At 38.9% G+C, this 11,402-nt stretch overlaps 1 protein-coding gene across 1 annotated transcript; it reads left to right on the top strand.

Moving 5' to 3' along the window:
• The first annotated feature begins 345 nt into the window (after window positions 1-345).
• Window positions 346-9,404, top strand: erap1a (endoplasmic reticulum aminopeptidase 1a). The gene is made up of 19 exons (XM_026943707.3): window positions 346-562; window positions 702-1,232; window positions 2,357-2,495; window positions 2,637-2,771; window positions 2,870-2,990; window positions 3,323-3,477; window positions 3,582-3,695; window positions 4,046-4,177; window positions 4,265-4,396; window positions 4,801-4,869; window positions 5,082-5,239; window positions 5,327-5,406; window positions 5,504-5,687; window positions 5,794-5,950; window positions 6,492-6,676; window positions 6,776-6,937; window positions 7,056-7,196; window positions 8,854-8,935; window positions 9,170-9,404. Exons 2-19 carry the CDS (start codon window positions 763-765, stop codon window positions 9,317-9,319), a joined length of 2,766 nt encoding a protein of 921 aa, XP_026799508.3. The 5' UTR covers window positions 346-562; window positions 702-762; the 3' UTR covers window positions 9,320-9,404.
• The last annotated feature ends 1,998 nt before the right edge of the window (window positions 9,405-11,402 follow it).

The following is an 11,402-nucleotide window of genomic DNA, read 5'->3' as shown; positions in this document are numbered from 1 at the left end:
ATTGTTAGGTCGACCTTTTATTTTTAACTTGGATTTTGGGTTTGCACTTCTGGTTTGTTTGCACAGTGGACTTTTATAAAACTCCACATCAACATAGCATAGCATTTAGCTACAGCTTCTCTTCGAACTTTTTTAACTAAATACCCTTTCCTATTATTGATTCATTATTCAGTATTTAACTCTTGAATAATTACTAATTATTGAATAATATGATTTAAGATGAGTAACTGAACAATTGTAAGGACTTGAAGATTTGTAAGTCTTGTTTTTGCTGTAGCACAATCATATATATTTTCATTTCTTTCTTTTAACAGCAGAGGGCGCTGTTTTCTGTAGTGGTGGTGTTTTATTACCAGTTCGTGGAATAAAAACCTGGCCGTCAGCACTGTCAGAGTTCTTCTTCGACAAATGACATATAACTTGATGTGGTGATACATTAGGTCAATAGTACTGACGCACAAACTACTTCCGGGTTGGCTCCAGCAGTACGTGTTTGTGGAGGAAATCAATTAGTTTCGCTTTCGCTTAGCACGACATGGCTGTCAGGGATATCAGCATTCAGGTGTGGTTTTTCTCTTTTCAAACAAACAAGCTTCATTCATAAATCTTCTTTACACTTCCTTCAGGTTTGGTCATCGTTTAAGCGTGGATAAACATGTAGTTCTGGTTCATTTTAACCCTGTTATTGCCCTTTCCAACAGATCTCCACACAAAGCTGATGTTCTTACTTCCTCCTGAGAAGAATATACCTTCAGCAACAACATGCTGCAGTTCAGCTTTCTCCTCATTTTCATTTCTCTCATCCCTCCTATTGATTCCAAGGACCCCGAAAACAGCACATTTGTTACAACCGATTCCTCTTCCCCATGGAAACTGAGATTACCAGACACAGTAAAGCCAATTCGCTATGATTTACTAATCCACCCAAACCTTACTTTCCTCAACTTTACTGGAAGAGTACAGATTGAGTTGGAAGTGCAGCAGGACACCAAGCACATTCTTCTTCACAGCAAGAATCTTCACATCTCCAAAGCAGTTGTTTTGCAGTCTGGCGATGCTCATCTTCTTCGTGTGCACGAGTCTGAACCCTTTGAGCAGATTGCATTGTCTTCCCAGAACTTTACGTTTATAAAAGGCGAACATGTTATCCAATTAGATTTCTCAGCTAACCTGTCCAACAGTTTTCATGGCTTTTATAAAGGCTCATACACAACACGGAGTGGTGAAGTCAGGTAGGAGTATGTCTTGTATTTTAATAAGGTTTTATGAATGTTTATTTTATCTACGGGTTTTATATTGTGTGGATTTTGATCAGATTGATCTTGGTTAAGGCACAGTGGCACAGTAGGTTGCCATCTCACAGCTCCAGGGTCCTTGGATCGATCCTGAGATCAGGATACTGTTTGTGTGAAGCTTCTATGGATGTTCTTCTCATATCAATGTGGGTTTCCTCCAGGGCTTCCTTGTGGGTTTCCTCCCACCTCCCAAAAACATGCCAGTAGGTGGATTGGCTACACTAAATTGCAGTAGGTGTGAATGAGTGTGTAAATATGTGTGTGAATGGTGTCCTGTGATGGACTGGGTTCCCATTCTGGGTGTGTCCCTGCCTTGCCCCCAGTATTCCTGGGATAGGCTCCAGATCCAAGTACTTAAGTCTGGTTTTTTAAGTATCTGTCCTTTACTCAAGCTTTTCTTTCACAGAATACTTTTGACTTTTACTCACTACATCTGAAAAGAAAAAATCTCTTTTTTCTACTCAGTACATTTTCCTTCAGTATATTCATTCATTCATCTTCAGTAACCACTGTATCCTGGTCAGGGTTGCAGTGGATCCGGAGCCTATCCCAGGAATACTAGGCACATCCAGACAGCACACCAGTCCTAAATTCATAACAAATCGCATTCAGCTAGGTTGCATCATCACAGTTATTATCACGCTAGCTAACATGTGAGAGATTAGGAATAAAGCTGTTATTAGCTAAAGTCCACCCCCCATTTCCCTCCACCATCATGGTGCCTTGGTTTCTTGGTGAAAGGGGCATTAATTTACCATCAGTAACTAAAATCAGTGTGCAACTTGAGGTAAACATCTTTTTTATTTCTGAATCTTTTTTGTATTTTTATTTCCATGTTATAAGTAAATTTAAGAGTTTATACTTTTCTATTTTAACTTGAGTGAAGAATTTGAAGCTGAAGAATTTGAAGCTGAAGCTTTCAACTTTTTCAGAGTATGTCTTTAGATGTTGTGTTGAATTTAACTCCAAACTTGATTTGCTGACAGAAACCAGTAGTTTAAACCAGTAGTTTATGGGGGACTTTGAAGTACAAATGATTTGTTGATTTGTGTCTATGTCAGGGCTTTGGCATCCACCCAGTTTGAGCCTACACATGCTCGTGCTGCTTTCCCCTGCTTTGATGAACCAGCCTTCAAAGCCAACTTCTCTATTCGCGTACGCCGGGAGCCAAGGCATATTTCCATTTCAAACATGCCTAAGGTACAGAGTGCTGCTATTTGTTATTCACTACAGAATTGTCACCATCACAGATCAGACGTTATATTAATTAAACTTGTGGCATAAATTTGTACATTTGTGTTTGTTGTGCATGATGTGTCAAAAACATTTATTTCTTTTAAGTTGAAAACGGTGGCGCTCACAGCAGACTTGCTGGAGGATCACTATGACGTGAGTGTGAAGATGAGCACTTATCTAGTGGCCTTCATTGTTTGTGACTTTGTCTCCATCAGTAAGAGAAGTCAACATGGTGTTCAGGTCCGTTAGTGATGCTTTCTTCTTTTTTCGCCTTCCAGTTATGCTACTTCAGTGTATTTTGCTCCTTTTCCTAACATGGACATGTTTTTTTTTCCCAGATATCTGTGTACACTGTTCCAGAGAAGATTAATCAGGCAGGATATGCCCTCAACACGGCAGTAACACTGCTTGACTTTTATGATGATTACTTTGGCATCCCATATCCACTTCCCAAACAAGGTGAATGTTCATTTTAGGGTGCTGTATTTTACTGCATAACAGAGGAGCCTAACTCAGGTTGTGAAAGCCAGTTTGGTGATTTGTGTGGTCTAACACATTTACTAAGCCTGGTAATTAACCTATTGGTTGGGTCAAGTATATTTGAAAATCGGAAATCAGCAAATTGTGCTGTACTCCACTCCTCCCAGACCAAAATTAATTTTGTTGTTACTTTTAAAGTTTTAAAAATATTTTATACACAACTGCACTGGATGTTTGCACTATGAAACATCTGGTTTGGTGAATAATCATATTATTTCTTATCAACTAGAACATTGTACTATTATTTCCAGATCTTGCAGCAATTCCAGATTTTCAATCCGGTGCTATGGAGAACTGGGGCTTGACCACGTATAGAGAATCTGGGCTCCTCTTTGACCCTGAAAGGTCTTCTACCTCTGACAAACTGGGCATCACAAAGGTCATTGCCCATGAGCTAGCCCATCAGGTTGCGGATTTGAATTTTTCTACATTTTATTATAAAATGCACTGTTTTGTTGGCTAACAGAACTGCATTGTAGACTCCTACTTATTAACACTGCTTCTCCCCAGTGGTTTGGTAACCTAGTAACGATGCAGTGGTGGAATGACCTGTGGTTAAATGAGGGCTTTGCCAAGTTCATGGAATTTGTATCCACAAACATCACCTATCCTGAGCTGCAAGTGGTAAGGCTGAGTGGTTTTCATCTCTACATTATTAACATTATGTAACTGAAGGTCACATAGTAGTAGTAGGACTTGGCATCTGGACACCTCTTATGATCTTGAAGACAGTTCACCAGTCATGCATAAGGCTTTATCAGTTCTTCATCCTTTCTTCATTCAAACTGATGAAACCTCTAGAGAAAGTGGCAAAAAAAAAAGTTTTAAAAAATGTATTCAAGATTATAAGGCTCCAGATCCACCACAATTCTGACCAAGATAAAGCGGTTACTGAAAACAAATGAATGAAAAACATTGTGTTAATGTGTCATTGGTTTATTCTTAATGGTTCACTGATTTTGTATCTGCTTTAGAATGACTACTTCTTAGAGAAGTGTTTCACTGCCATGGGCGTGGATTCTTTAAGCTCCTCACACCCCATCTCTACCCCTGTGGAAAATCCTGCAGAGATCCGAGAAATGTTTGATGATGTATCCTATCAGAAGGTACAGAAGCAGCTGAAATAGCATTCATTTATAAACTTATAACTTCCCTTCCAATATTACGTTCATCATTGTTTCATATGCTGTCAGGGGGCCTGTGTTTTGAACATGCTGAGAGATTTTCTGACCCCAGAAGTGTTTAATCTTGGGATTATTCATTACCTGAAGAAACACAGCTACCAGAATACTGTGAATGCTGATCTCTGGTACAGTCTGACAAATGTAAGTTCATTGTTTGATGTAAAACATTACATTTAGGCAATATAACAGATGTTTTCACTGATTTGTACAATGTCCTCATTGCACTCACTGCCAGTTTGCATATTTTGTCACCATATTCTGCCATATAGCCTCTGCTTGCCCGTGGTGGTTGTTTCTATGTCATTAACATAGATATGGTAAAGCTGATTTAAAAGTCTTTCTTTCATGAAGCCCCCAATTCTATGGCTAAAAACACAAATTTGCATAAAGTTGAGCTTTGCAGAACTTTTGCAGCCACACAGCACTCAACTGAATTTAATAGATTTCAGTGCAGCAAAGTTGCAAGTAGACACATACAGAGAGAGGCTTCATCAGTTCTCTTTAAATGCTGTTTATATTTGAGTGAAATGTTTTGGCTTTTTCAGATCTGTGACTCAGATGATATTAACACAGATGGATTCTGCACTGACAGCAAGTCCAGACATTCTGCTTCTGTATGTCAATGTGAAAATGCTCTTGAACATCTTATAATAGCTTGTATACGCCCTTTGGGCAAAACCACTGAACTTTTTTATCTACAATGTGACTACAGGAGTTGTATTGTTCTGGCTGCCTGAGGCTTACTAGCTTAACTATTAAATATGTAGGGGATTTTATGAACAATAAACCTCTGGTCCTTACCATGGAATTCTAACTATATGAATAGAAATGGTATATGGAGGATGACCTGAATGTGAAGGCTATCATGGACACCTGGACACTGCAGGAGGGTTTTCCCATTATTACTGTGGAGATCAAAGGTCGAGAGGTCAAACTAAAACAGGAGAGGTACCTTAAAGGGGCAGATTCATCAAAGAATTCAAGGTAAGATGTATTTCCTGTTTCTTTTTTACTAGTAGTTATAATGGTTCAGTGTCATAACTGAATTTATTCTGTTTTACCTTAAACAAGTTTCCTTTGGCAAGTGCCTTTGACCTACATCACCAGCAGCTCCAGCTCTGTCCAGCGTTTTCTGCTGAAAACTAGAAAAGGTATGTACCATGTCAACTGAAAAGAAGAACAGAAAGCTATTCCTATAATTATACCAATTTCCTTTTTATTAAAGTTTGAACGTCACCTTTTCCCCAGATGTATTGTACTTGCCTGCGGAAGTGGAGTGGATTAAATTCAATGTGGATATGAGAGGCTATTATATTGTCCATTACGAAGCTCACGGCTGGGAAGCTTTGATCAGGCAGCTTCAGCACAATCACACAGTTTTTAGTGGGAACGACAGAGCAAGCCTCATTCACGACATCTTCCAGCTGGTCAAGTGAGAGCTATTTTTCATTTCAGTTTAATCATTACCTTCCATATGGGGAAGCTATTCACTGAAAGGTATTTCAACTGTGGACTCATCACGATTTTATTTGTCTCAGAATTGGAAAGGTTTCTCTGGATAAGGCCCTGAGCCTGAGTCTGTACCTGAAGCATGAGACTGAGATTATGCCAGTGACACAGGGCTTCAGTGAACTCGTCCCTCTTTACAAACTCATGGAAAAGAGAAACATGGCAGCTCTGGAGCACCAGCTGAAGGTGGGATATTTGATTACTGCTACTACTACTCCTAATACTACAACTACTACCACTACTAATCCTGCTACTACTACTACATCCACAACCACTACTACTGCTAGTAATACTAGTAGTACTACTACAACCAACACCACTACTATTCTTCTACTGCTATGATTACTACTACCACTACTACTATTACTGGTATTAGCACAGCAACTACTACCATTGCTACTATTTCTCTTACTACTACCTGTAGTACAAGTACTACCACTACTACTACTGCCAGTATTGCTACTGCTATCACTACTAGAATTACTACTAATATCACTGCTAATACTACCACAACTCCACTACCACTACTACAACCACCAGTATCACTATAGTATTACTATTTGTCCCACTTACTATTATTATTATTATTATTATTATTATTATTATACAATCAAACCTAAAAAAATATGGTTACCATCTTAGCATTCTGAAATAAGGTGTTCTTTTAACAGGGCGATAGAGACTATTAAAGACTATTAAACTGCAGATGCTGTAATTCTGTTTAAAGGCCTACTTAGTGAACCTGTTCCAGCGACTGATTGACACACAGACATGGAGTGATGAGGGCTCAGTGTCAGAGAGGATCTTGCGGAATTACTTGCTCCTCTTTGCCTGTGTGCGTCGTTATGCGCCCTGTGTTAGCACTGCTCAGGATCTTTTCCTCAGGTGGAAGGAGTCAGGTGGAAACATGAGGTCAGTGTTCACCATTAACAGTGTTAACCATTTCTCTAGTAAAAAACGTGCACTGCTTATCCACATGTATACATTCTGCCTTATGCTACGAAACTGCAGGTTGCCTGCTGACATCCGCTTGGTTGTGTACACCGAGGGTGCTCGAACAGAAGAAGGATGGGACTTCCTTATGGAAATGTACCGTTACACGATGTATCCCTCGGAAAAGAGTCAGATTAAAGCAGCGCTGACCTACAGCCCACTGGCTCACAAGCTAGAATGGTTGGGCAAATCAAAAATCAAAATAAACACACATTGAAACAAACTTCACATTTTAACAATGATATTAGTGGGACTGCAGTCAATAACGTTGTGTTTTTCTCTTGATCTATAAACCCAGGCTAATGGAGAGAGGTCTGGAAGGAGATGTCCTGAAGACCCATGAGCTGCCATCACTTGTCATTAGTGTCAGTAAAAACCCAAATGCATATAAACTGGCCTGGAACTTCCTGAGAGCCAACTGGCAAGAACTGGTTAAGAAGTGAGTACAAACTATGGACCACTTTTAAAAAACAACCATATTGTGTGTTAGTTAAAATAGACTGAATTATCCATGCATTCATTTTCAGTCTGCTTTATCCTGGTCAAGGTCACGGTGAACACTGGGCACAAAGTGGAAATACACCCTAGAATACACACTTCATTCATTCACACACTCATTCACACCTAGGAGCAATTTAGCATAGCCAGAGACATGTTTCTGGGAGGTGGAAGGAAACCGGAGAACCCAGAAGAAACCCTTAAGTAAACATCTGTAAAGTAAAGTAAACATCTGTTTGTTCATATTTGGAAGAGCAATTTAGAAGTGAAACAGAACAGTGTCCAGGCATAGAGCAGAATCTTAGAGCTCTGGTAGACCTGAATTCACAACCTTGTGGTCACGAGCAAAAACCTCAACTGTTAAACGACCACTGCGTAATATCTGTTACTTGAATTATTTAGATTTAATCAGCTAGGTGTCCTCCGGGTTCTCCATTTTCCTTGCATGTGTGTGTGAGTGTTTGTGTTCGTGGTGCAATGCAATGGACTGGCATCCCACTTAGGGTGTATTCTCATCGCACACTCATAGACTCCGGATCTACCACAACCCTGACCAGGATAAAATGCTTACTGGAAATTAATAAATGAAGAAGAACATAGTGTAGTTCTTCACAAAGCATAGTGTAGTTCTTCACTGCTGTTCACTGTTTATTTGTTGGTATTTGAGACACCATGGTAGTCAATGACAGGAATGAGGATACTGGAGTAAGTAATATAGTGAAGTATATTTAGAGGTACTCTAAGTAAACTAAATGTTTACTAGTCATAATACATTTCTACAATTTATTTCTGAGTATACCGAAATTCTCTACTTTTATGAGGTCCACAGTATTCAGGTTTTTATGTGGGCAAGTTTGAGTCCAGAATATAATATGCTTATAATGAATTTTTATCAAAAAATTTCAAGCCACTCCTATTCATATTCATCAAACTATCCAATAATAAAAGATAGAACAAACCATTAGTAGATGTTATGTGTTTGGAGCATCCTCGTCCTCCCATATTGTAATCTATAATTCAATCATTCCTTCATCTTCAATATTGCTATTGTACAAATACTATAGTTTCTTCAAACAAATATAATAATGTAAAGTAAAAACATGTTTATTTTACTATAGGTTAAGCTACTATAGTTTTGTCTCAGTGTAGACCAAAGTAAGTGCGGTGCATGGATAGTGTGTAAAGTAGGAAAGGTACACTTTAAGTCTACTATGGTAAACACTCAGCTGCCAGTTTATTAGGTACACTTACCTGTACACATGTCAGTGTCACTGCAGTGCTGAAAATGATGCACCACCCAAATGATCATTCTGTTGATGGATGGGGTACATGGGGCCTGACAAATTGTGTATAGCACCAGATGGACTACAATACACCATATTTTTGTAAAGAATACGGCACTAAATGCCGTAAAAGTCACGTACCACTGAGTATTTTTGGAGATTGTTACATAAAAGAAATCTAAAACAATAATCTGACTAAAACATTTGCTCTTAACTTTATTGCATTTTGTTTCATTAAAATATTTTTGTCGTCGTCTTCCCACTAGTTCATCAATACAGAGTAAAATGTTGAACTAATTATTTTTTTTCTTCCAGGTTTGATCTTGGTTCGTCTTCGGTCTCACGTATGGTTGTTGGAGTAACCAATCAGTACTCAACCAAGGAGATGCTAGAGGAGGTATGTGTATCTCCAAATATCATACAGGAGTCTAAAACTAAGTAAAGTACAATAGCAGCTACATATGAACCCGTTTCCTGCACTAATATTGCCAAAGAAGTAACCCCATTTACACATTTACAGTTGATGCAGCTGCTGGAAAACCATGAACCATGTTTAAGGAGTTAGCAGTATGCTGGATTTCCATTTTCCTGATTTTTCCCTATTTTAAATCCTAATTATAATTTCCTACAGGTACGGTCTTTCTTCGGTTCACTGCAGGCAGACATGGGTTCAGGACTGCGTAGCATCCAGCAGGCCCTGGAGAATATCGAGGAGAATATCCGCTGGATGGATAGAAATATTCCTCTACTTAAAGACTGGCTGAACAGCCATAGTACATGACTGAAGCCAGAGAGCTGAAATTAACATTCTTGATCTGGCTTATGGTGTGTGTGTGTGTGTGTGTGTGTGTGTGTGTGTGTGTGTGTGTGTGTGTGACCGTAAGTGAAAAAACCTAGAGCACTCTACTTTTCTCTGTAAACATTCAAAATGTTTCTTTCTCCCATGCATTTGATCAAACACATTCTTTTTAATTCCTTGTGGGCAGTGCTCATACATTTTTTTTAACACACAAATCCACTTAGAACAAGTTGGGGTCATGTGTTAGTAAGGTAAATTCAGGTTAAATTGAGGAACAAAGCTTAACTTTAAGTTAAGTTTAACTTACAAAGCTTAACTTACAGTTAAACTGAACTAAGCGATTTATCCCTAAAATGTTGGACGATGTGTAAATAATAGCCCTGATGTCAATTAATGCCCTTTGATATGGTGAGCTGTCCCATAAAACTCTTTTTTTTTTTTCTTTTGGAGTTTTGTTGTTTTTTGGGAAAATTAATTAATAAAAAAAATTATTTTAACATAAAATGTATGGAGATATTTTTAAATAAAATTAAAAACAATTCATCTTCAATAACCACATTGTCTTGATGGTCCTGATCAATCCAGGAGCATTGAGCTTCATTTATCAACCATTTAATAAAGTGTGTAAAAATTCCCACCAGATTTAGAAAGGTTTAGGGAACTCAGATTTTATTTGTACTCATATTTGTACATATGTTAATGAATGCCAATCACCTGTAATTTATATTTAATGACACCCACAAAACTCCAGAAAAGAGTGGTTCTCACAGCAGGGTCCAGGAACTCCCACAGCAGGGTCCAGGAACTCCCACAGCCAGAGGTTCTGTGATTTCTCTGGTTATGATGATTTTGTTAGAGTGGTGGAAATCAACCTGCTGTTTAGCAAAGTTATTACATTAATTATTGCCTTCTTTGTTATTAACGAGTTTGACTGGACACTTAAATTTAATGGATTTAATCAGAACTCAGTAACTCAAAAACAAGTAAGCTTCTAAGTAAAGTCAACATGAATCTAATGACAGTTTTAATAGAATATTTCATAAAACACTCTACGGCTCCAACCAATAGCCAAAATATTATTGTACACATTTAAATAATGAGCATAATATTTAAAGTGTTTGATAAAAATTTATAAAATGTGCTGAGGGAGTCCATGGAATTTATTTCACTCTAATGGCTAGTCCCTAATGGAGTTGTTTTTGATTGCTTTCTTTCAATTTATGAATATGAAACAACTCACAATTTTCCTTAATATTGTGTGAGACTTTTAAATAAACTAGATGAACTTGACAGTAATTTATACATTTGCAATAACACAAGCTAATTAGACAATTTGAAGCCAATCAGTCGAGGTTCACATTAATCAGTCTTCTACACAAACTCAGGAGCTCCCATAGGATACAAAAAATGTACACAACCCCAGGAGTGCTTAGTAGGATACAAAGGGTTTTCAGAACTAACTGGATTTTGAGGAATTCCAAACTTTGTGTGTTAATGCTCTTAAGAATGACTGAAGAATTAATTGAGTCATATGCAGTTTGATAAGACCCAATGTGAAAAGGTGGGAATACTACTCCATCGTAGAGCATCTCCACACACACACTCTCACATACATTCACTCACACACACACACACACACACTCCCTCTCTCTCCCTCCCTCCCTCCCTCCCTCCCTCCCTCCCTCCCTCTCTCCCTCCCTCCCTCCCTCCCTCCCTCTCTCCCTCCCTCCCTCCCTCTCTCCCTCCCTCCCTCCCTCCCTCCCTCCCTCCCTCTCTCCCTCCCTCCCTCCCTCTCTCCCTCCCTCCCTCCCTCTCTCCCTCCCTCCCTCCCTCCCTCCCTCTCTCCCTCCCTCCCTCCCTCCCTCCCTCTCCCTCTCTCTCCCTCTCTCTCTCCCTCTCTCTCCCTCTCTCTCTCCCTCTCTCTCCCTCTCTCTCCCTCTCTCCCTCAGGGCAAATTAGAGTTGCCAATCCTGTTTTGGTTAAAGGTTATCAGAGTACCCTAAAATAATGAGGAAACACACACAGTATTTTTTGGGAAATTCTACTGATGGGGAAAAAAAGTTAT

This window comes from Pangasianodon hypophthalmus, chromosome 17, assembly GCF_027358585.1.
Source record: "Pangasianodon hypophthalmus isolate fPanHyp1 chromosome 17, fPanHyp1.pri, whole genome shotgun sequence".
NCBI classification, from domain to species: Eukaryota; Metazoa; Chordata; class Actinopteri; order Siluriformes; family Pangasiidae; genus Pangasianodon; species Pangasianodon hypophthalmus.
Note: the sequence above shows the minus strand (reverse complement) of the source record. Positions and strands in the feature narration are given on the sequence as shown.